At 30.4% G+C, this 27,155-nt stretch overlaps 1 protein-coding gene and 1 long non-coding RNA gene across 3 annotated transcripts in view; both read right to left on the reverse strand.

Moving 5' to 3' along the window:
* Nucleotides 1–306: 306 nt before the first annotated feature.
* On the reverse strand, nt 307–1,786 carry LOC141561023 (uncharacterized). The gene is made up of 2 exons (XR_012487935.1): nt 1,692–1,786; nt 307–773 (listed from the first exon to the last, which is right to left on the reverse strand). It is a non-coding gene; the product is annotated as an uncharacterized LOC141561023 (long non-coding RNA).
* A 2,915-nt stretch (nt 1,787–4,701) lies between these two features.
* The window catches only part of MOSPD2 (motile sperm domain containing 2), a 35,526-nt gene continuing 13,072 nt past the window's right edge, over nt 4,702–27,155 (reverse strand). Inside the window, exons 4-15 of one of the 2 annotated variants that reach the window (XM_074299960.1) lie at nt 23,306–23,392; nt 22,310–22,464; nt 20,277–20,337; nt 17,626–17,664; nt 14,442–14,566; nt 13,352–13,525; nt 12,795–12,907; nt 11,287–11,383; nt 9,644–9,740; nt 9,190–9,319; nt 8,330–8,429; nt 4,702–7,381 (exon numbers count right to left, since the gene is read on the reverse strand). In XM_074299960.1, coding sequence (XP_074156061.1) covers nt 7,226–7,381; nt 8,330–8,429; nt 9,190–9,319; nt 9,644–9,740; nt 11,287–11,383; nt 12,795–12,907; nt 13,352–13,525; nt 14,442–14,566; nt 17,626–17,664; nt 20,277–20,337; nt 22,310–22,464; nt 23,306–23,392 — 1,334 coding nt within the window. In that variant the 3' untranslated portion in view covers nt 4,702–7,225. The remainder of the gene's footprint in view (nt 7,382–8,329; nt 8,430–9,189; nt 9,320–9,643; nt 9,741–11,286; nt 11,384–12,794; nt 12,908–13,351; nt 13,526–14,441; nt 14,567–17,625; nt 17,665–20,276; nt 20,338–22,309; nt 22,465–23,305; nt 23,393–27,155) is intronic. The other variant, XM_074299961.1, reaches the window with a different exon arrangement.

Consider the following 27,155-nt stretch of genomic DNA (forward strand, 5'->3'; position numbering starts at 1 on the left):
CAAAACAAAATAAAACAAAACAAAAAACCTTCCAAAAGAGTAAGAAAAGCTGAGCTCAAAGCACAGTTACCAAGGGAAAACAAATACAGTTTTGTTTAAAGTCTAAAAAAGTCTCTTGAAGCTTAAAGGATGTTAGAAGGCTAATTAATTACCAATAGGTAGCAGCAATTCTGTCTCTACTTATTCTATTTCCCAGCCTTTGAAAAGAGCTTCTAAAAGTAGGCTGTGATATGAATCTCAAAGAAAACAGGTACCTAGAATTCAGATTGTATAAATGAAATTAAGACCCATACTTCACAAAACATATTTTAGCTCTCTAAAGTACTTCAAAAAAATAGAATGTTTATTTGCCTTGGATCTTATCACTTTAATATACAGTAAGTTTCTTGAAGTCAAGGATCTTCCCCTAATTAAATTTTTTATTTCTACCAAGTGCCTATCTGTGCTCTCCACACATACAAGTTGCTGTTGTCCAGTCATTTCAGTCATGTCTGATTCTCTATGACCTACTTTGAGATTTTCTTGGCAAGTATTTCCTTCTTCAGCTCATTTTGCAGATGATGAAACCGAGGAAAACAGGGTTAAATGATTTACACAAGGTCACTCAGCATGTGCCAGAGGCTGCATTTGAACTCTGATCTTCCTGATTCCAGGCCTGATACACTATCCGCTGTGCCACCTAATTGCCCCATAGAAGTAGGCACTTAATGTTTATTTTATTGTAAAAATTGCAAGGTTCAATTTCTTTGAGTGACAAATCTAAAAAGCTGGATCTGAAAAATATAAACATACAGAGACCAAAAATGGCATATCTTGCCAATAAAATTAAAACCTATTACAAAGTATGCTATCTTTAGCTTGTGGAACCCAAAACTACAGGTTTTGAAGGGCTACTCTCCTCTTCCTCTCCACACATTGCTGCCTTCCTCATTTTCCACACTATTTTTCTTGCACTATGGCATACTATAGTACTAACAATGGGTGATAGATTTTATAAAAATAAATTTTAATTGCTCTGTTTTGTTTTTACCTCCTCTTTATTTCTAAATATGTTTTCTGGTAAATTAGATTTTCCAAAGGACATATTAATTTATTTTCTCTTGTACCTAGCGTCATGCCCTTGTAACAAAGGGATGGGAGGGAGCACATCAACAAAAATAACATTTCAGTACTGACAATATAATGCAGTTTTTCACATCCATAGTTCAAGACCTCTGAAAAGGAAGTAGGCATATTTGTCCCATTCTTTTTTGGAGTCAAATTTAAAGATTAGAAGAACAAAGCATTCAGTCGAGTTTCTCTTATTGTTTTATTTTTCTGTTTACATTATTATAGTTGAGAAAAATTTTATCTATCTATATGTAGATATATAAATCCATGAAATTTAAAACGTATGTGTATGTATATGTGTATACATATATATATATATATATATACATATATATATATATATATATATATAAATTTAATGGATTTAATATCATGCATTTTTTATACTTTCCTTTAGTTTAAAGGATATATTTTATATGTTCTCACATATGTTCTTACATATGTATATGTGTATATTTTTCTTTTAACTACACACTTCACTTTACATCAGTTTATATAAAGCTTCCTATGTTTTCTATTCTTTAGTCATCATTTCTTACAGTACAGTAATAACCACTCACATATTCAGTATTATAATTTACCTGGCCTTCTTCAGTCGGTAGGCTTCTACTTTGTTCCCAGTTCTTTGTCACTATTAAAAGTTGTTCTACAAATACTCCTATCAGCAGGATCTCTGGGGCAAATGGAATGAATAGTTTATTTTAGTTCCATTAAAAAAAAAATCTAATTCCAATTGTTTTCCAGAATAATTGGATGAATTCACTGCTCTATTGTGCCTCATTTTCTTTTTCTTTTTTTTTTAAATATTCTATAGTACTTTTATTTATTTTTTGTGGTTGTTGTTGACATGGAGATTTTTTTTAATAGTTTTTATTTACCAGATATATGCATGAGCATTTTTACTCATTTTCTATAACCTATCCAACATTAGGTCATTGAAAATGGGAATAAGGTGAAATCTTAGAATTGTTTCCATTTTCATTTCTCTTGTGATTTGAATCAATTTTTCATATTTTTGTTCTTGTTTGACAAATTAGAAAATGGTTCTTGTTCTTGTATGTTTGTTAGTTCGGGATATGTTCTGGAAATATTCTTACTAGACAGATTTGATATAAATGATTCCTCCAAGCAACATCTCTTATTCTAGATACTCATTTTGTTCAAGGAAAAGCCTTTCAATTTCATGAAATAAAAATCATGACTTGTTTTTTATGATTTCTTTTCCTTTAGTTAGGAAATCTCCTAGCAATAGTTACAAATTTTGATTCTATTTTTTTAAATGATGATTTTTGTTATTTAAATCTTAAATTCATTCTGAGCCTATTGTAAAATTGGTGTAAGATGGTCAACTAAATTTAATTTTTGCCAAACAGCTCTCTAGTTTTAATAGCTATTTCTGACAAATAGGGAATTTTTCACCAAGTAACATTCTTAGGTTTATAAAAACCTGGATTTATCAAATTCTGCTGTTTTTGGTGGTTCTACTAACTTGCCTTTGTAGATATAGGATGTGTGTATGTGTTGCATATATACACATACACAGATACATATTACACACATACAAATATGTTTTGTGTATATATACACATATATATATGTGTATATATACACATATTCACACACAAGTTCCAAATAGTTGTGATGATTATTGTTTCATTGCATAATTAGAAAGCTGGAAGTGCTTCATTTCTTCTTATTTCTTTACTTCCTTTAGATTCTAAATTTTGGTTCCTCCAAAGGAATTATTATCCCTTTGTAGTTTGATTAGCATTGCAAAAAATCTAGGTATCTCTGCATGTTACATATGAAACATTTCTTATTCACTATAACACTGATTGTATGTTGTATGCATATACCAAATTTCCCTAATAGCCTACCAATGAGAATTCCAGCTTTTTGGTATCATGAATGTTAGGAACATTTTATGATATTAGATCATTATTTCTGACTTACTTCATAAAGGTACATACCTGATAGGAATTGCTATGCGGAAAAAGAAAAAAAAATTCTTTCCTTCTGTAACTTCAAAGTGAAACTAGAATGGTTTTACAGAACTGACAACATTTCAAGAGTAGCTGCCTTCCAACTTGCCCTTTTTACACTGAATGTATCAGCTCTGACAATTTGAAGGATTTAAATAAGGGTTGTTCTAATTTGTATTTCTCTTAGTAATTTGGAGTATGTTTCTGTGAATTAATCATTTGAGAAAACTATTTTCATATTCTCAGACTACTTTAATCTATAGGGAAATGCCTTCTAGTACTAGATATTTTTCAATTTTCTATATATCTTGAACATCCAACTTGCTGTGTCATGATTTTCTTATTCTATAATTTCTCTCTTTATTCTATCTTTATTAGTTTTATTCATTCCAAAAGCTTTTTCATCTAATGGAGGACTCGACTTTATTAAAAAAAAAAAAAAAAAAAGATTCAACTCAAAGCTTGTTCTTTTAGGGATTTTGGGGAGAGGTTTTTCACTAACATCAGGATGACAGATGAAACACTGAAAGGTGTTTTCTTTTCTACCCTGGAAGGTTTGCTCCTTATAAGGAAGCCAACCAACAAAGATTACTATTTTATTTTGATTTGTAGTTCCTCCCCTTAAATGTGTCACCAACCATGTTCTACATTTTTTAAAAGGTATTGATTATTTTTGTGGAGAAAGCAATGATTAGACCTATAATGACTATGAGAATGGCATGGTCCTAGATGCTGAGATAAAGAGAACATAATTTTGGTTTTAAGTGAGCTTGTAAATAGAGGAAAAAGGATATAGGTAAATATAATTTAAAGTAAAAAGGGCATGGGATCAAAGAAGATATGCAAAATGCTTTATGCAAACAAGGATAGAGAGATCATAGGACAGGATCAGCTACAGGAGAGAGGTAAAGGAAATCAAGGAACATTTAATGAAGAAGGTAGTACCAAAATGGGTTGTGATAAGAAAAAGATTTCAACTGGTAGAGATAACTGGACAAAATCAGAGAACAGCATAGTCTGAGTGGAATAGAATACATGGCTAAGAGGGATTTTAATTTATCCTTCTGGAAACAAAAGCCATCTAACCTTTTGTGTTTCATGGAACTCTAGCATTCTGAGATCTCTAGAAACCATTTCTTAAAAGTTTTTAAATGAATGAAACAAAATGTAAAGAATTACAGGGGAAACCCAATTATATTGAAAAAATTATTTTTTAAAAAGAAGTTCCCAGATATCAGATTACCTTACATTACAAAATTTTGAAGAAAGAAGTGACATGGCTTTGACAGCAATGTAAAGAAAGAATTAGGAGGGCATATATTAAAATAATCCAGGTGAGAGGTGACAGTACTAACTAAGACTATGTGGCAAGTGAAGATGAGACTAAGCCAAGAAGACCACAGAGCTGATTATAATTCAATAATATTTTCTAAATGTTTTCTTTAGATTTTTTTTCAGTTTTTTTTTAAAGAAACTTGTTCTTTTCTTCTTTCACATGGTTAAAAAAAACAGATGTAGATGAAATGTAAAATTTTTAAAAATCAGAAAAATACTTAATTTTATGTTTAATCATTTAACTTTTCAAAAATGTCTTTGACAGTAAAAACAATTAGTTTTTTAATGATATTTATTTGATAAACGTAGTTATTCCTCTAAAACATATTAAAATAGAAAACATGTTCTTCTGATCAATTATACAAAGAAAATACCAATATAGTAATAAAAATACTGAAAATATATGAAAGCACCAGAACATTAGAATAATTACACTGGCAACAATTCTAAGAATATATTTCTTGCAATTGTACAATAAAGTGCTATTAAATCCAGTCAAAATTAGTGGCAAAATTTTGAAAAGTTATTGTATTATGAAACTGAGGCTAGGTTCATCAGCTACCACAATTCTAAACAACTAGCTAATCAAGTCAGTGATAAATTTTTTAGCTTCCAAAATGACAACTGCTTAAAAAAAATTTTAATGTTGTACCTCAATAATCTGTTAATGAACAATTAATGACAACTTTGAATATAAAAGCACTTAGAAGACAAATTGTATAGAACCAAAAAACAATGACAGTACATATAAGAGACAAGATCAGATGAAATCAAACACATATAGATATAAGATTAAGTATGAAACGTAAGTGTGCTGAAATATTTGATTTTTATAGTATAGTTTCAGTAATTCTGCTAACTTACAATTAATCATCTCATCAACATTAACACATACCACTGAATTCAATAATGAACGATTGATCAAATTTCAAGCAAGAACAGTCAACATTATTGCATTTTGAAACATTAAAGGGACACTGTTAGGACAAATAATTTTCAAATATAAGTAGATGATTTCTTAAGTTGGCAAAAACAAAGTATACACACTTGGTTCTTAACTATTTAAACCAATAACACAGCATACATAAAAAACCCACTGTGAACATACATCAATAGAAAATCAAAAGTACTTAGTAAGGTGGAGAGCAGTCATTTTCACATCTGGAGTTCAAAAACTGAAATAGAAAAACTAAATTAAGAAAAAAAAAATCACAGCAGTGTCCTTTTAATGCTTTAATGCCTAGACCAATCTGAAGAATCTCTATAATACCAATATTCATAAATAATTTTCTAAAGCGCCAACCCCTGAAGACAGATCACATCTTATAGCAGAGTAAAAACAAAACAAAACAAGACAAAACAAAAAAAGCACAAAAAAAAAATTCCACCCTAAACCCCAAATTCAAATAGCCCTTGATCAAATCTCAAGCTTTATGTGACAAGTATATTTGTTATATACTTAGGACTAAGAGTTGAAACTCTTCCCAATGAAATAAACCTCAAATCAAATTTCTGATCTTAATTATACAATAATTCAAGTACTAAGGCAGAACACCAAACATATCAAATAAATATGCATTAAAAACCTCATGATCCTATTTAGGCTCTCTCTCTTTTAAAAAGAATTGGCAAAGTGCCCACAGAGATGCCCCATATTTCTTAAGTTTTGTTTAATTCTAACTCATTTCAGCCAGGAATGTGTGTGAATTTATTATTATATCATTACATTTTTCAAACATTAAAGCTTTCACAAAAATCTTTCTGAATAAATGACTTCTACAGGGAATATTCAAGTGCCTCCTCTATTTGGGGAAAATGGAGAGTTTTGGTCGAATTTCAGGACTACAAATGGCTAATCAGGCCTTTGTAAGAGACCAGAAAAAAACCCAAAACAAAACAAACAAAAAATCCCCAAAAACCAAAAACAAAAACCTGAATATGGGAACAACAGATTACCTCTCACAAAACAGGTTTTGTCTAAATGTATTATAGTAAAGTGAACAAGAGTTGCTTTAAAAAAATCTTTTCTGGGAAAACATCTTATGAAAAAAAATATTAAAGTAAAAGCCACAAAACTGAAGTGGTTAGTTTTAAACTGATTATATCTAAATTAGAATATTAGTCGAAAAGCCCTAAACTTATAGAAGGCAAGTCGTCTTCAAGGAATACTGATAGGAAACAAAGGCTGAAGGTGGTTTGGCATTAAATAGTTTTACATTCTGAAAGAAGATTGACTATAACCTGCTAGTAGTTGTCATGATTACATCATGATTACATAAATTATTCTGTATAAGTACGTTTTCTTACTCAATATACACTTCCTTTATATACATAATATAGAAAAGCTAATGCGTTTGGCTCAACTACAATAATTCAGTTTCATAAAAAAGACAGATTATAGCTTTTGGCTGCAACAAAGCATATGCTTGCATTTTCAGTTCAGCTTATTCAAGAAAAAGATAAAACTGAAACAAGTCATATTTTAAAGTACTTCAACCAAAAGGAAAAAAAATAATTTATGTTCAGAATAATAACATCCCATGGTTTTATTTTCACTTATAACTAGTCATCTATAGTCAACTTCTTCTGTTTTCTTAATGTAGATCCTCATTCTAATATTCTTCTCTTCCCATGACAGACTGGCTCCTCTTTGTCACTCACTTCTTAAATGTCAAAGAATATCAGAGCGCTGTACTTTGGTCTCCAGGGAGCATATGTTTATATGACTTTTTTTTCTAATTGGATAAATTTTGGGTCTGATTCCTCTTCGCATTAATTAGGAGAGCCAGCTATGTCTTTTACAGAGTATTTGTCCCTTGATTATACAGCAGATAGAAGCAAGAAGTAGCAAAAGCAAGTAAGAGCACAGTTAAATAAAACAGCAGCTGTTGAAACCAGAGACAACGATCAACTTCATCTTGAAGTTTCCTACTGATGTCTAGTAAACAGGTGAGCTGAGAAAAAAAGAGATGAAACACTGCATCCATAAAATATTATATTTATCAGGTGAATGGTGAATAGGCACATTTGAAATCCAAACACTTAGGTAACACAATTAAATGTAAACAATTAAGTAATGTAATTTGAAATCCACATGCTTAAGTAATGTAATTACGATAGATAAAAACTGATTAAAAGCTACATATGCAGCACCAAAATATATTTCTGATGTGAGTGTGCCTAATTACTTGTAATTCAAAAGGGTTGCATTTTGATAGAAAAGGGGGGGGGGGACTAACTTCTAGAGACAGAGAAACTTGCTAGCTACTAGGAGCTATTCAAGTTCAAAGAATATGAAAGTGGGAATGAAACTATTTAATTCTACCCTCCATATTTAACAAGAAACTGAGGCACAGAAGTGAAATAACTTCTCCAAGGTCCATAATCAGGGATAAAGGTAAACTTCCAAACTAGGTTTCGTAACTGGTGGTGAAGTCTTTTCTATGACAATATGCCACCATTCTTATACTATCAGCCCTGTGACCATCCATCAACCATCAATTCAAATGGCCATATAGTACCACCATAAATCCATTTGACTGGCAGAAATATTATAAACTAATTTATTGTACTAAATAGTAATTCCCTCTAATAGATAGTAGAGACCCTAAAGGCAATAGCTTTGTCAACTTTCTTCAAAACTCTGCAAAGCACTCTGTGCATTGTACTATTAAAAAAAAAAAAAAAGATTGGGACTTGAAAGATTTATAACTCCCAAAAGTAAAATGAAATTCTATCTAAGGGTTATTTAGGCCTTCCTCAAGAAGAAACAATCCAACACTTTTTTAGATCTCCAACATAAAATATTTTTTCTTTAACTTGGGAAAAATGTATTTCTAATGTTGATAATGTAGAGTTGGAATTTGATCTTAACAACTAATATAGAAAGGAATAAAACTTACTTGTAAATGTATGTCCTCACTGCTTTTGGATGAAATGTTAAAAGAATTTTCTTTTAATGTAAGAGAAGATGGTTTACAGCTATCAACGTGGCATCTTAACCTGTGAAAATTTTCTTTAATCTTAGTATATAGTATGCAGCAAAATAATTCAAAACATTTAAAATTTTGCAAAATTCCTTCCTATAGTAGTAAGGCCATGTCACTCATCTCCAATATTTCTGACTGTTCTAGTAATAAAAATTTATTAATAGGCAAGCTCTACCTTTTTATTCTGACTGGCATTTAGTGAACATACTAGCTAAATCATGCTGAAAATATTGATAAGATACATAAGAGAGTAGAAACAGGGCAAAAAAATGAATCTATGATACCATTTGACTTTTGTTTCTTTAGAGAAATCAATTGGACAAAATTGGGACAATTAATATATTTTCAAATGCATGAAAGTAGTCTTGATTTGTTATACTAGTTTATTTTAAAATTTTATACTTATTCTATTTCAAATAATAAAGAAAACTTTTAATTCTATTTAATAGTTGTTTTAACAGATAAGCACATTTAACAGACTTCAAGTATCCTAATTTAAGGAAAAAAGTAATATATAATTCCACCTTTTTTTGTTGTTGTTCAACTGATAGTCTGATGTTTAAACTATAGATAAGTCTGATCTGTGTTTATTCTCAAAAGGAAGTCCCATGTAAGGACACTCAGAACTTGAACAAAACTTAATTCATTTTCTAGCTCTTTTCAATTATGTCTCTGACATTAACTATGATTACTATGATTTATGTCTCAGTCAACACGGCATATATTTATTTTTTACTTAACTGTACATAAAGATGCCTGGAACCCAAGCTTACCTATGTTCCATTATTTTGTTTCTGGGTGTATCCTTCCAGAACTGTGTCAAATCTGCTGCTCCTGTACCACAAGGCTGTTCTATTTCTGCAGCCATTATTAGAAAACGATCTTGAGGGGAAATCGTGAAACCTTCAGCCACAAATAATTCAGCACAGCAATGAGGAAGGGAGAAAAAATGTAGAAGAGGAAGAATAAAAGAAAATCAAGAAGGAGGCAAACAAAAGAGAAAAATGTCATTTGCTTATCTGAATTAAGGTATGTTTTTACTTTTCAATTTATTAAAAGTCGCAGAATACTGATGTGACTAAAAGCCACAATTTTAGAACAACTAGAAAAGGAAAAGAGTAAAAGAAGTGCTGATTTAATAAGGAAGAGATTCTTTTAAAAATTAAAGATTCAGCTCTTATTGGTAGCTAATAAAATTCCACTTGGAAGTGACTTGATTTCACTTACCCCCATGAAGAGACACCACTACCTCTAATGATGCACCAGGGTCACAGCAACTATTACTTGGCTTAACTCTGTATTTGTCTGGAGCTGTTGTTCTTACCTAAAACAGTAAGTATACTTGATAGATTAAAAATTCTAGCTTCACTTAATATTATGTCAATTTAAACTAATACAATAAGCATTTATTGAATGCCTACTATGTGCAATGCACTGTGCTAAGTCAAAATAAATAAGTAAACAAAAAGATGCAACTATCCCTCCCCTCAAGGAAACATATATACATATGAGGATATGCAAAATATATATAGAGAGAAATACAAAATAGTTTCAGTGGAAGGAGAAAGAATAGTAAGAGGGTACATGTAGGAAATGGTACGTGATCTGAGCCTTAAAGAAAGTGAAAGTTTCTAAGGGTAGAGGTAAGTGGGACAGCATTATTATCAGAGAGAAAGAAAATGGTCATACCCAATGAGATATGCTCTAAAAATAGTTCAAATATGAAATAAACTAAAAATAATCTTAAAGCTAATAATCTGCTCTTCTGAAGGGATTAGGGTGGAATGACCCTGTGATTTCACTGGTATAGTAAATTTACACTAAGAAAACTCTTACAACCACGGACAGTTAGCATGCTCTGAAACTTGGGAGTCTTCAGAGAATTGCTCAAAGCACTGAGAAATTGAATGACTCACTCAGATGTCAGAAGTGGGATCTAAACCTAGCACTTTTTGATTCGACAATCACTGTGCCAGACTGCCTATTCTACTTAAAAAATCCAGAAAATTACAAAAGCAATGTGGATGGATAGGCATATAAAATCTTAATACATCAAATCCAGTGACCTAGTATTTCCCATGATCCTTGCTGAACTATCATAAATACTTAGATTAAAAAAAGAACACAATATAGGAAAAGAATTTAATTCTTTAAAACTCAAAACTGCATACTTGAAAGATCCTACATATGCCTGTTCACCAGTAAACCTCAGATAATAACAGTATACCTAAGATCAGAAAGGCAAATTTAATGTATATTAAATATTAAAGTTTAAAACATTACTGCACAATGACTATAAAAGTTAAATATACATGCATAAACATATATCTATACACATATTCATACAGTTATGGTTATATATGTTATGAGCATCATGTTCATTAATGAGCTAAATGTTGAATCCAAACTTTGAAAATATGCACATTGAAAAAAGGCATTTTCCAATGAAGAAAGGCATTTTCCAATATATTTTCTATCTGATAAATTAAATTATTTACACCAAAAGAAAAAAAGATTTCCCAGTATTTTAATTTATATTGAATATTATCTTAATATTCAATGTTAGAAGTTCTGAAAAAAAATACTAGAGTAAATCAAAGTCTAGATAGGATAAAAATAAATTATAATTCTATATGTTTAAAAAGCAGAACTCTAAAATAGTGGATAGAAGACAAGAGTTTTTAGAAGAGTTATGACATGCCTTATATTTATGCAAAGACCCTTATACTACATCTTTAATCATCAATCTTTTGAATGTATTTACTAAAATGATTCCCAAAGCCTGTCTTCAAAATTTGCCTTATGCTTACCAGATGACTTCCTTAAAATTAGACTGGGTTTGTGATGATTGTAGATTTTAAGCAATTTACCTTAAATGCGACTACATTTTTTGTTACATTTGTGAGAACTATTAAGCATTTCTTCTCTCCAATTTCTTTGGATCCAAAATAAAGTTCTTCAGCAGGGCTATATGTAAACAAAACAAGATTTCTATTTAGTTTGAATAATCCTTTGAATATAGTTTAAATAATCCTATACCTAGAATTAATCCCAATCAATAACACAAAATGTTTTTCTTTAGTATTTGTATTCAGAAACATAAGTCTGCTGATACAAAGTTTCAAAAAAGACAAAAAGTAGATGCTATTCTACCTTTATAAACACAATTTATATAATTATACAGTATTAAGATTTGTCCTGAGCTAAAGTGCAAAACAAGAAAATCATAATGCTGGCTCACACTTATACAGCCCTAGAAATTGCTTCTCCATAAGTCTATGAGACAGGATATATAAGACTAATCGTTCATTTTGCAAATTTAAAACAAACAAACAAACAATAAGGCTCGGAAAAGTAATTTCCCCATAATAATAAGGATAAGGGCTAAAACTCAAGCCTATGAATTATTTTTCAAGTTCATTTTTCTCTATCATAGTCTATTTTTTATTTATGCCAAGAAAAGAATCAGGAGGGGTATGTTCAACAATTCTTTAATGTGTGATTTCAAAGTACATTTAACTTCTTGGCAGGTTTTATTCAAAAATGATCAAACATATTCAAGAATTGAAAATTACAACTATAAGATAATTAAAAGTAATTTATTATAAAAATTGAGTGTAACAAGAAATAATAATTTGAAAGATAATTATAGGAACAGAATGTGATCAAAATGAAAGTTTAAATTTTTGATATGGGGTTATTTTTTTAATAATTTGACAATTTCAGCACTACAAAAAAAATTAAAATAAAATTTTGGCTAAAATTTGCAAGGAAAAACCCATGACAGAATGCGGTTTCCAATCTGGAACTAATTTAATTATATTTCCCCCTTTGCTTTAATGACAACATTAAAATAGAACTCAATAATACTTTTGAATTAAGAGTTCACTTGGTCAAACTGCATTAGGCTTCTCTGAAGGACAATATGCTTCACAATATTTCAGTTCATTAAAAAAAAAAAAAAAGTTTAAACTCCCTCCTCTCCCCACTCTATCAATCATTCACATTTAAGTTTTGCATCAAGTATTTTTGGGTGTCAGAGAAGTTTTCAAAAAATATCAAAAATTTTGTTTCTTTCTTTTACAAGAATCCTCTTGATCAACTTTTGATGTAGTATTAGTCTTGTTTTTCAAATGGGGAGCTAGCCTGGATAGAATACTGGTCTTGGAGTCAGGAAGACCTGTGTTCCAGCTCTATGTTTGATATATTGGCTGCGATCCTGGGTAGCTCGTACGAGTCCATTTTCTATCTCCTTGTCCTTATATTTAAAAAAAGCGATGAGCGATATAGGACTATCCTACATTTCACAACTCTGTTAAAATCACTTTATACAGATGAATACATATAGTTAAGAATAACCAAATTTTGAAATCTTTACCTGATGTGTAATAGGACTCCTTTAAACATGCTTAATGATTTCTTCAAAGTTTTTATCTTTGAATCCACTTTATCAGACTCTTCTATTTTGGAAGTTTGTTCTACTGAACTAATCTATTGGAGGAAAAATCAATAATTATAAAGAAATTGATGGTAATCAACTTATTGACAATTAAACAAGTTATTCTACTGAAAATACTATCAAAGGACAATTTTTCTATTATCACTATCACTATTAAAAACATTTATTAAGTAATGCTATGTGACAAGTATCAAAGATATGGAAAAACTTCAAAACATCCTCAAAAGATTTACAATCTCTAGGAACTCTTAAAAAATCATACAACAGCCCCTTAAATTTTACTTAAATCAGAACACTATAATCAGCTTAGGAAGAATAAATTACTTATTGAACATAAGAGCCAAAAGAAGAAACAAAAAAGCAGTGCAAATTGTGATTGTACATGCTTAATGTACAAGTCATCTAAGATACATAAATGTTTTCATATTTTTTTCCCCCATCTCTTATACCTGATTTCATCTTACTTTTAAAATTACCTTTCTAGGCATAAGTTGTTCTTCACTGGAATTTGCTTCCCCAGTTTCTTTATTATCTGTTTCTATATCCTCTTTACTTTCAGTTTCATCCTCACTGGTAATAGGTCCATTTTCACACAAAGGGGTTTGAAAATCATCATCCACTAGTGGTGGATAACTATACTTGAAAGGATCCTGAAACATAAAGAATAAAATATTTGTCATTATCACAAAGGTGTTAGGAAGGAAAAGAAATAAATTATTTCCCCTAAGTATTTAAAATATATTAAGTTCAATTATTTTAAAAGTTTTTTTTTTAATTTCTAAATTTTCAGTTATAAAAATCCTATGGAGAAATGACTATAAAAAATAAGAATTTTTTTTTAAAGCTACACTGTTTCTAATTTAAAGATTCAAAAACAATGAACAAAAAGTCATATTGTATAGATTTTTGGATTCAACTTTGATGACTAAGTCCAAGTTGGCCTAATAATCAGTATGTGATGTTAAGTTCATTGAAAAATAAGGTTTTAAAAACAGTCACTGCATGTGTAACTGATACATTACTCCACAAAATATTACATTTAAAAATGTCTTCAGCATAAGTGGTTACAGCTTAATATTCACATAATTTATAGTATTTAATTGATGTTCCTTTGGCCCCAAGTGCCAATCATCCAGTCATAATATGAATACAGACATTGTGGTGTTATGAGAAGAGGACTGGATCTAGAATAAGAAGATCTAGTCCTGGTCCTTACATTTATTTATTGCCTTACTGTTCACAAAATATTTCAATTTCCTGTAAAATGAGACAGTTGGACTCCCCACTAGATGATCTCTAATATTTCTTTCATCACTAAGCCTATGACCCATTTGGCTTAAAATTTAAAATTAATTTTGTTAAAGTATTACATATTTCTTTTCATGATGTATATTTATATTTTAAGAAATTGTTGCTTTATGAGTACTGGGTACCTATGATCTTACTCAATGTAATAATTCTACTTTCCACTGCTAAATTCTTAAGGGTCCCTCCCCTCCCCCCAACTAAGGAAAAACACAAGACTTTATCTACAAATATTTTAGACTTGTCAACCACCATACTTACAGTTCCACCCATGTGTGGGGGCAAGTATTCTATGCTGACGTGCTCCTGCACTTCATTTTTACCAGTAAACTTCAACATGTTCACTGCTTCTGGACCAAGCCAGCCTTTCACAATTTTAAAAGCAGCTAGAGAATATACAATAATTTCATTAAATTGTTTCTTATTTATTGTACACATTACAAACGGCTGGTCTAAGAATTTAATAGTCAAAATTTTTTTTTCTTAAAAGATGTATTTATTAACATTTTCTAATGCTAAGAGAGAGTGATACCATTGTTGTACTTTATAGTTTCTAAATGCCTGACATTCAGAAAGCCATTTTCATCAAGGTTTTGGACCTTACAGAAATTTATGTTGACTCCAGCTGCTACATTCTCAAAGACTGGGCTCACTAATCACAAGTGTGGAATGAAATGGACAAATGGTTTAATATCTGTTAAGTAAACTGCAATGTTTTCACTGGCACTGCTTACCCATGTGGGAGCAGCCTGTGTAGGTTAACTTCATAGTCAGAGCCAGATACCATCCATATCAAGACAGTATCTCAGGTATACTGGATTGACATCACAATCAACCAACAAGCATTTAGGTGCCTACTGTGTGTCAAACACTGTGAACAATCTGGGAAGACAAGATTTGGGACCCCAATTTTTTACCTCTATCAAGATTTTCTCTCATCTAAACCTATTTCCCAGAAGACCTACTAACCACATTTGTGGAACTTATTTACCTGTGAGGGCAAAGAACAAATTATCTATGGAAAAGGGATAAAAATGCCATGAAACATCCACCAATGTGGCTATCTGGTAAATCTCCTCTACAAGCTTCCATTTTGATTTAGTTAATATAGATTTTTAAAAAACTGATCTAAACAGCAAAGCATATCCAGTGAGAAATAACGAAATATATATTTCTATTACTAGGCATGTAAATTTGTTACCTATCTGAGTTCATCTTTGAAATGGTGAGGAAAAAGAGCTTTGTAATCCCTGTTGACATATAAATAAGGTTTACAAAGTTTTATATAACATACGTTAAGGTCTACTTTGGAGGCTTTTTTCTTTGTATATAATTTTATGTATTTTAATATATCTTAAAATAAATTTCAAATACATAACCAAAATGTAGTATCTATATGCATGTATTCTTTAACTCACTACAGTTCACCTTGTCTTTCTCAATATATTTTCAATATTTCAAATCTATTTAAATATTATGTATTCAAAATATATTTTATTACAGTTAAACATTATATAGTTTTAAAATCTATTTTAATGTATATTGTATCTTAAAATATATTTCCTAAGATGTACTAGAATGGGATGACATATATAATATATACATGCTAATAAAATTTATAATTTATAAGGTTTAAATATATTTTATATATGTTATTAAATATTCTATGAATTTTTAAAGTAAGGTAGGTTGAACCAGGATGGTTGAAGAAAGCAAGTGAAAAAAATGTAATTCAGAATATAACCATAAGGAATTCCATGTTGATATGTGTTTACTTTTTTTTGAGAGATCCCACAGCTTGGTATAAACCACTAAGAAGTCAAAGTATATGGAAATTTTTGTCACCACCTTTTTAAGCATATTGTAATGACAAATTGCTTATCAAAATGTCTGGACCAATTCAGACTCACCAACAGTGCATCAATGTACCTGTATTTTTAGCTCCCCCAAAACTGACTCTTCTTATCTTTCATCATCTATGGCACTTTGATGAGTGTGATTAAAAAAAGAAAAACCTTTCCAGATTTATTTCATACTAATTCCTGGACTTCATGAACTGAACAAGCTGACTTCAACATTCTATTCTTTTACCTCTGTTTACATAAGATGTTCCTCATGTCCGAATGCATTCCCTCTTCCCTCCCCTTTTCAAAAACCGTCTTCAAGGTTCACTAATTTGTTAACCTACAGTGTTTCCTACAATGTTTTGAAGACAACAGAGAAGTAAAGGAAGCTTTCCAAGACCTTCCCATTTCTTTCTAATCTCATTTTGTCTTTTCCTTTTTTTTTTTTTTTTTTTTTTTTTGTGAACTGGGGTTAAGTGACTTGCCCAGGATCACACAACTAGGAAGTTTTAAGTATCTGAGATTGTATTTGGTCCTCCTGACTATAAGGTCAGTGCTCTATTCACTGTATATGTAGCTACCCACAATCTCATTTTTTCTCACACTAAACTTGGTATGTGTTTTATGCCCATAACAGGATGTAAACTTGAGGGCAGCAAGAGTGTTGTTTTTGTCTTTGTATTCCCAGGACCTAACAGTGACATGTATATAGACATTTCATAAATGCTTGCTGAATTGAACCAGCCTACAATCAATCATTCCATAACAGTTTTAACAAAAGTCTTAGGGGAACATTTCTGTTAATTTTACAAATCTGAAATGGAGAAGGAAAAATGGCATTTTATACATTGATTAAATGTGTGTTATGATTTTTTTTCTCTAGATTATAGATGTAAAATTATGTATAGGCATGTGTATCATATGTTTGTATATGTATTCATGCCTAAACTTTATATTATGCCCACTGACTACTATAACAGAACACTAACATTTATTTTTACATACAAAGATAAAGAAACTCATTCTAAAATTTTTTCATATCATGGTAGAAAGAACATTTGGAGTAGCAGTCAAAGGACACAGACAAATCCCAGCTCTATTACTTAGCACTTGTGTGACTAAGCAAATCATTTATGTCTTATGGCTTCACTCACTGGGCAAACAAAATGATTAGACTAATATCTAAGGTCTCATATCTTTAAAATCTACTGTTGCCTAAAATAAGAAAATATGATGCGAAGTTGTCAAGAGCGTTTCATAAACTTTTCTAATTAGTCTTTTTTAAAGTCTATTCTAAGTATTCTAGTCCTAAAGAACTTTGGTAGAGAGCAAGAATCTTTACAATTTGAGGATGAAAGGCCTTTAAAAGAAATAATTTTTCTGCCCTTTACAAAGGCCTCTGCTTCCCTGATGTTTGCAGGCAGAGACTTCCAAGACTATCTCTGAAATCTAGACAGATAGTCCAGGGATTTCAATATTCTATAGGGCTTTATATTCTAAGGAAGTTCATAAAACTTATGGATAAAGAGAAAACAAAGAGACTATGGGATAGTAAAGGGTATTTTGTGCTCTATGGAAATTCTCAAGGAAAATAAACTCACCATTCATTATCCATGGCATATCAAAGACTACAATTTTTGCTGAAAGATAAAAGAATGAATTTAATAAAGCTTAATACTTCTATAGTAATACAAATTAACTATTTACATCAATCCTAAAAATAATTTGTCAAGAAGCTAAAACTAAAATGGTGAAACTTGCAAACTGGATAGTCTGTTACTAGTGAAATGTATAGTACAGACTATATAGTGCCAACAGTATTGGCAAACCAACTTGTCATAATGATATGATTCTAGTACTGTCTCCTGGCAACTCTCTCAACCTTTAGTTCTTCTACTGCTGCTGTCTTCTAAACATGAAGAAATGTAAGAAAGCACTGAGTAGTTAGCAGACTAATGCAAACTATTGATAAATCGTAAATGGGTGAGGAGAGAGGAGTACAGGGAGTTTAAAAAGAGGTATAAAGATTAGAGAGGGAGAGAGGGGGCAAGGAAAAAGAAGGAAAAGATAATGTTTATCAATAATGAGGGAGGAGTAAAAATTGGTCTACTAAATTCTGGGAGCCAGTGAGTTTTTGAAAAGTGATTTCCACATCTGGGTTATATTTTTAAAATATTTATTGAAATTAGTTGTGTTAACTTTTAATGGTTATTTTAAAATGAATATGTTCAAGCAAAGAAAAATAATCGATACATTTATTGTGTGTGTGTGTGTGTGTGTGTGTGTACACACACACTTTTTTTTTTTTTTTTTTTTTTTGCTGAGGCAATTGGGGTTAAGTGACTTGCCCCAGGGTTACACAGCTAGAAAGTGTTAAGTGTCTGAGATCACATTTGAATTCAGGTCCTCCTGACTTCAGGGCTGTTGCTCTATCCACTGCACCACCTAGGTGCCCCATAAGTGATACATTTAACATAATGAAATCCATACTTCCAAACACAATGTGTTTCTTATGGGGATGAAGATATTAAGCAGACAGAAAGAGCCAGAAAATACAAAAGGGATTTGTTATAAATTCTACTCTTAGAATTCAGATGAATAAAAATAGACCATCATTCTTCCAAGCATGCAGAGTTCCTGAAGTACAAACATATATTACAAATAAAGAGCAAATATTCTGCAGACAGCTCACTGTAGTTAAATTTTTCAGATAAATTTAAACTGAATCTCAAGTTTAAGATTTTACAATTATGTTCTAAGCATATACATCAACTAACGGTGCAAATACCTTATAAAATTATTTTTTAAAATACTGCATCCATGCAAAACTAAATGGTGGGTATAAAAAACATTTTAAAATGAATCTAGATAATTGAAAAAATACTGTATAGAAAAAACCTTCAAAGAAGACTATCTTAAAACTTTGATAAGATTAATATACACATACACTCACCCCAATTATAAATTAATCTTTCAATTTAATTCAGGTCACTGGCATTCAAATTCATTTTTGCAAAGGTTCTTTGCTTTTAAATGTGCTTTCTTTACTTCAAATAGCAGGCAAATATAATTAATCAAAAGATTTCCAAGTCCCTTGGAAAGCTTAAAACACTATAGTTTACTATTTCCATTTTTTAAAAAAATCAGGAAAACAAGATAGCCAAGTAATAAATCAACATAGCCTCACAATGACCACTGATAATGATTTACATAGCTTATTAAATCAAATGTATAAAATCCAGTCAAGAGAAAGCTAAAACAACTTCAAAACTGTGGGCCCCCATATTAGATATGAGTCAAACTGGCCCTTTGCTTAGAACAGGGATATTACCAGTATTTGTCCTGGAAACACAACTCAGTAACCAGGATAGTAATCAATTATGAATTCAAAAACTTAAGTAACCGAGAAATATTATCATAGAGATTTCTTCTCAATCTATTTCTTCTTCATTTATTTCATATTAGATCAATATTTAGTGGGGAAATGGAAGTAAGTCATCACAGCATCTGGGCAATAATATCCAAAAGAACACTGATTATATGGTAATATACAAGGATTTAGGTGGTTGGCAAGTTTTTAACTAATTTCTTGATCCTGCCTTTTCCCATCTGTCCTTTTTAAAAAGGCTTTTCTTTTTAACTTAACTTAAAAAATGTTAGCATCCAGTTGCTGAAAAAAATGACATATGCAATAAATAAAACAAAAACACCTAAAGTGCTACAGATTTTATTTCTTTTAGAGAATTAATTAAAGTTAAAGTACAAAAAATATGACTTCTGCATACTAGATCCCATGATCAAGCATTTTTTGGTGATATTTTGTGGCTAGGGGGTTAACTGAAATTTTGTGGAATACTATCTATTCTTTCTTCAATGCAAAAACAAAACACCAGCACTGTGACAATGAATAATTTTAATAATAGTTAACTATGATAATTATGTACACATACATGAATAGATATACTCTGTGAAACATGCAGATATATACATGTGGTGTATATATTTATTATAGAGATACGAATGTATGTATGTTATATAAATGTAGATTTATTTTTATAAAGGATAAAATTTAATAATTGTTTTATTTTGAAGTTTGCAGAAATGCTGGCAGATTTTAGGAATATAAAAATATTACAAAATAAATATTTCATTACAAAAATAAAAATTCCATAGGTCAAACTCTTCTTACAAGCCAAAAACATCTTCTACAGCAAAAATATTTAAAGTCTATAAAAAGAAACCAGTTACTTACTGAGATATTTAGGATAATAAACCTTAAAGCAGTTGATGATGAACCGAACAATATCCATGTCCTAGAATAAAGATTATATTTAATAAATGAAGATTTCTACACTATATAACTTAAATGTAATCTGTCAGAAGAAAATGGATGTGCTAACCATACTTGAGGAAAAAAAAAAAACAATTCTGAGATGTCATTATACATTTCACAAGTGAGTTGGTGTTTGAACACAAAACCCACCTAACCTTCTCAGAGTCCATTTCCTCATCTGTAAAATATAGGTAATAACTTATTCATACCTATCTCACAAAACTGTTATGAAATACTCTATGTAAAGTGTGTGCTATAAACTTTAAGCTCTTAAATTATACTGTATAAAAAAGTCAGATTTATTGTCAGTCTTGGCAACACACACAGGAGGTTACCCCATCTTGAACATATTACCTGATTTCTTTCAACTATAAAAGAAAGGTTGTTACTACACTAGTCTTAAAGGTCTATTTTGTCATCTGTATGTCCATTCTATGAGTTAAAAAGGCTTAAATCATTAATACTTTTCTCAAGATAACACATAACTTTATTTTTTTGGAGAGGGGGTTGATATTTGATTCTCCAGCAGAATGGCAGCTCTCAGCAATTTTTATTTTCTTTTATTATAACTTTTTATTGACAGAACATATGCCTGGGTAATTTTTTACAACATTATCCCTTGCACTCACTTCTGTTCCGACTTTTCTCTTCCCTCCCTCCACCCCTTCCCCTAGATGGCAAGCAGTCTTATACATAAATATATTATAGTATATCCTAGATACAATATAGATAAAACATAACTTTAAAAGGATAAAATACAGAGGAAGATTGACTAATAAAAGATACTACTACCAGTTAATAAAACCTAATTCTTATCCTTCCCTCTTTAGCGATTAGGTATAAAAACAATGACATTTTTCTTAAACCTGGTTTCAGGATGAAAGATTTAAAACATAAAATAAGCAGATGCACAATTAATGTCTTCAGGCACCATAAAACTACAGATTATAAGGAATATTTATTTAACCTCTCCCAAACTGACACCACATAGAATTTAATTTTGATAAGACATTTATCTTATGCTCAATATAGGATAACAACCTAGATGGTCAAGTACCACAAAGGAAACTTTCAAAGAAGACTATCTTAAAACTTCTTTAACATTAAAAAAAAAAAATCTCAAAATATGGCAGTTGATCTCAAATGCCTTTAGGGCATATAAGGTACCTGTAAATTTTGCCTATAAGGCAACACAAGACTAAATCTGAGATTTATACTCAGATTTGGCTTTATACATTAAATAAACAAACACCAGGACCTAAGGACCTAAGAAAAGCTCACAATCAGAGCCAACCCAAAAAAGTTTGGGCAGAAATCCTGTCAAGTAACTAAAGAGAGTGTGCCAATTTACCACTATTGAAATTTGCCTAGAAAAACTTAAATTTATATTACAATCAAAGGAAGATACTGTCCCTTGATATAAAAAGTCTTCATATTTTTTTTCTGAACCTTATCTCTATTTACCATGTTGATTGGTTAAATATCATTATTATTAGGAGACATGTATTTTACTTATTAGTTTAGCCAAGCAAGAAAACTTTTAAAACAAATCTATCTTGTATTAGAAATTCCTTGTGTTTTAGGAAACAAAATAAATCTTTTGATCTTATATGGTAAGCTTTCTTATGAAGTCTTCCATTTTGACACAATGAAACAATATAATAAGGTTTGAATTAATTTATTTAGGTATGATTTATAATTTACAATGTTTTTATTATAATATTTATAATATTATGCAATAATAATTTTTGAGAAATCATAGTTTAAGGTAAATCAACTTAGTACTATATCACAGCTATTATGAAGGGGAAAAGTAAAGGAAAGCTTTTTCCTTTATAACCATAAACCTCACTGTATCACTGTTTATCAGTAAATAAGAAAATTCTTCAACATCATGAAATAGATCAATTATCCTAGAAAGTTAAAATTATAATGTTAATTAAAATACTTACTATGTTACTCAATCCAGTTTCTGACATATCAAACATCACTGTTAAGGGTTTTCCATTTTCTCTTTTAGCATAACGTTCTAGCCAGAAGGCTACAAGCTTCTTTTTGTCCAAAATAGTTTTATTGTCTTTTGTATGAAACTTCACTCTGAACCAGACTTGAAGCCAAAGAAAAAGTAGAAAAATTGTGTAGAAACATTAAAATTTTCCAAATGCAAAAAGAGTAATGATTAATGTCAATAGTTTTTAATTTAACTAATGTTGCTTCAATTTTACAGAGAGGAAAAATATTATTTCTTTCTAGTGAAGGTAGCATATTATAAAACAAAGATAAAGTCAACTGAAATGTACTAAATGGTAAACTCAATTTTGTTAGGAAAATTAATATGTAAAATTAGTATAAGTAATATATAATAATAAATTAATATTAACTGCTTCAGAACATTAAAAAAACATCTAATTTCTGTTTCATTAATTTTACTAAGTGTTTATAACATAAATAGGTACATACTTCTCTTCCACTGATAAGCATTTTAACTCTAACAAAAGTTTTCATTTCAGTAGTTTTTCTAAAAAATGTTCTATTGAAGTCAAGCTCCAAATTCCCCCAACACTGTGTTTGCCACAGATTACTAAAAACAAACACAAAATCACTGAATAATAAATTATATATCCTCAGATTTTATTTTTCAGAAAAACTTTTATTGGGAACCAACTTAATAAAAGCAAAGTACTAAGAAGAAAATAGTTAACCTGTTAGGTGACAGATACAATTCATAACTGAAATGCAAAAAATAGATTGTCTTTAATAAAGACATGTAAAATTCAATTACACAGAACAAAGGCAACATGGTAGGTAACAGTTCATTTAAGAAAAAAAAAAGATAAAAAGTTTTTAGTGTTTGGCAAAGTGCATCAATAGTGTGATGTGGTGTGGTTACCAATTTTTTTGATTGTTTAAAAGGCAAAAAAGTGAAACTGAAACTCATATATACTTACACAATTTGTTGCCTTCTTTGTCATACCCATGTAGATACACAGCACCAACCTCAAATAGCCATTTTGGAAGAGTAGATTCATTCAGGTCTAATAATTAAAATATTTAAAAATAATTATCAGGGGTTGTACTTTAGTGTCCTAAAAAAAATGGAAAACTTACAAGACAGACGATTTTACAAAGCATCTTGAATAATCAATAATCTTTTTCAAATTTATAGTGCTTTATAAATAGTAAGTGCTTAATAAATGCTTTCTTCATTCTTTCAAATTTATAAAAATAAAAAAAAAATCACAAATGTATACTTGGACTATAAACTTTTTTAATTACTTAAAGATGATGGAAATGCCTATGTAGACTTCCATAGTTTTCAGGATATTAGCAATGACAACTTGTATGTAATTAAGTAGCAGAAAAAACAATTTCAGAGACATATCACTAGAAAAAGAGATGAGCTATTGTAATAAGAGATAAGAGGATAGCTCATGTGCCACACTAGTATATTTAACAAATAATATTAAATTACCCAAAGAAAGGCTTTTATCATGTTGTGTGGACATACTATGGATGGCTTTCATGAAATGTCTATAGGAGGGAAGAATTTGATAAGATGAAAGATGGATTTCTTTCCCCCTTCAGGCTAAACTGTTAAAAAAAATAACAATCTAAATGCTACATGTACTTCAGATAGCTGCAGTGTTAAGTATGGACAAAATTCAATTAATCCATTTGTGGCCATTTCTTATCTCATCAATTTACTGGGTGAGGCAAAATAAGTTGTTTTGATTTGTATTTCTTATTAGTTTTGTGGAACAATTTTCCATATACTTATTCACAGACTGATCTATTTATTTTAAAGATATTTTCCACATAGGAGCACTCTTCTTATTCTTACTGCAGTGATTTTGTTCCTGTAAAAGCTTTTAAATTTTATGTAGCTTTTATGATAACCCCTATCTAGCTTTGTTTGGCTAAGAATTCTTCCTAAGCCATAATTTTAAAAGGTACTTCCTTCCATTTCTCCTCTAATCTTTTATACTGAGGTCAAGTATATGGTATAGTGATTTTTCATGAAATGGGATAATTTTGACCTTTAGATCATGAAAAGCAAAAAATAAGAGGAGCCAGAGTATTTTTTTAATAATAACTGAAGAAAACCACTATTTTCCCTAGCAAGATATATTACTTTACATGTCAAAGTTTCTTCTTCCTTAAAATTTTTAAAGTGAGTCTCATATTTTATAAAACAGGTGTTAACAAAATCATATAAAATCCTTCATACTTTAAAACCAAAGGATTATTCTATTCAATATTCTTCCCTTTTGCCACTAGTTCCTAGGGTTATTTCATCTGCTCTACTCTATCTTTTGTTGGCAGTCCTACATTTCCACCACTTAGTTTTGTCTTGTGCTGACAAAGTATGCCTCCTAATCTGGTATGCTGAGTTAGAGGAGAAGGACATTACCTAATTAAAAATTGGAGTTTAAAAAATTATACCTATCCATTCATGTATTATCTTGGATCAAGAGGAAATAACTTATTAAGCAGGAAGTAAATCTATAATGGATTGAAGAGCTGAGATTATGATATCAGAGATAAATGAGGGGGAGAAAATGATTTGAGGGAAGCAATCTAATAAGTACAAAAACTTCCCATTTCCTAAGAATTTGTAAAATTTTTTGCTTTGTGTTACTATGATATTATCTAAATAAAACACATTTCACATATAAATGAAAAGATTGATTCTAATTCAATCTTCAGCAAGTATTCCAGAGATAATAATTTAATATTATGACTGCTTCTTAATGCCTGATTTCTTTTAAAAAAGGCTTTCAAATGTTTACTTTTTTAAAGAACCTACCTGCAATTTCCTAGAATTGCAATCAGAATATATTTTTTTTCTTCTAGACTCATAGAAGAAGGCTTATAGTTGAGTCAAATTTCAGGGGGAAAAATATTCATGTTGATTTTGTACAAACTTTAATCTTTTATTTTAATTAGGTCTCCTTTGGCATTGTGATTGATGAAACCTGGCTTTAGATTAAAGATTTATAACAGGAAAATAATACAAAACGCAATTTTACAATTTTTCTACCTGCAACTTGTTAGAATGAATGATATTTTAAAGCAAGCTATATTTGGGGGGGAAATCACATTTTTTTTAAAAAGTTCATAAATTCATTCCAATGTTTATTAATCTCAAGTGCCAGAAATTATTTCTCTCTAACCCAGCTTAATTTCTTTCTTCTTATATTCTCTGTAGCAGATATATGAGCTGGGTTCTGCAAGGCAGTAAGCCAGATAAAGGTATGCCTAAAGATTTTTACACAGAAACATTGCAAATACTATCTCCAGATGTGGTTGGAGCAGCATACTAACTCCACATATCTCATGAAATTTAGGGTAGTATTTCCATAAAAGGTACAGAGACTATTCTTAATATTTGGTTGGTCCAGACTTATTTTCTTGTCACTTGAGTATAAAACAGGCACTAGAAACTCTAGGCTAGCTTTCTAATGGCTGGTAGAGCAAAGGTAGATAATGCAAGGAAGAGAGCATCATTTAACTAAATCAACTTGAAGTACCTATGCTTATTAAATATCCTTTTCCTTCTGTGGCTAAGTAAATCTCCTTTTGTTAATTGTTGTTAATCTCTTTTCGTTAACTGACACCTATCAGTATCATTCCCCCCCCCCCCCACTATCTTATAAACTACTAGAGGACTGCCAGAGTCAGAACCAGCCTAGAATGCCGATTAAGCTGCAAAATTCTACTTTTAGACTCATTAATATAGTTAAAATATATTACCTTTGTAATAATATTAAATGTAGACAGCTATTGTGTAGCTGAAATAGGCTTATGTGGGATAGCGTTGGATCTTTGACAACTCTCAACCTTTTTGAGCTGCTGTTTCATTATCTGTAAAATGGAGGCTATACTTTCATTTTCTGATCACCTTTGAGGGGCTTTTTTGACCAAAAAATAAGGCATCATATTAGTAGTTATTAAGCTGTAAAGCCCTAGAATTATAAATTTAAAATTGGAAGGGACCTTAGAAGTCCCTGTAGTCCTTTATTTTACAAATAAGGAAGGGAAGCTGAAAACAAAGAGCCAACTAGAGCAACTATGGGAAGTAAGATGAAGAAGCAAAGGGGGAAAAGGTTCTAATGAAAGTAGGGGCATACATGTCTAGAAGAGCTAGGAAGTGAGCTTCCCTTTCGTTGATGACCCTCCATTTACACTCCAAACCCTCAGATCATATGTCTATCACCCAACACCCTTCAGAAAGAAATATGTTCTTCCTTCCCTTTTTGTTGTGGTCATCAGGTCTGATAATTTTTTTTTTTTTAATTATCACCAGCAACAAAAATAGAAGACAACTAGCATTTATTAAGTCACTACTACATCTTTCTCTGTAGAAGCTACTTGGCTGTGAGAATACTTTTGGATCTGTGGCATTCAAGGGAAAGTCTACTAAGTTAGGGATTCATAATTCAAATATTCCTATCTCAAGAAGCACATGTATAAGTGTGAATTAATTTTCTAGTAAATAACCCTAGCCTAGACATTTCCCTTATGGCTTTCTTTGCATTATTTTTGCTATATTATTAGTAATGAGGCAAACACTTTTTGACTTGATCCAGCTTACTTTATAAAGCTATTTCCCTTATTTATGATCCTTCTTTGATTGAGGGACTTTAAGTTGCAGATCAAACTTCTTTCTTTTTTAACCATCTTAATCATGTTTTTACTGCTTCCTTGTAAGCTATTTATTATTCTTGGTACCACTAAGACATCTTACATGAAAATTCCCCAGGTTCAAATGAAAAATATATGTCTATATTCTACTTT

The sequence above is a fragment of the Sminthopsis crassicaudata genome, chromosome 3, assembly GCF_048593235.1.
Source record: "Sminthopsis crassicaudata isolate SCR6 chromosome 3, ASM4859323v1, whole genome shotgun sequence".
NCBI lineage: Eukaryota > Metazoa > Chordata > Mammalia > Dasyuromorphia > Dasyuridae > Sminthopsis > Sminthopsis crassicaudata.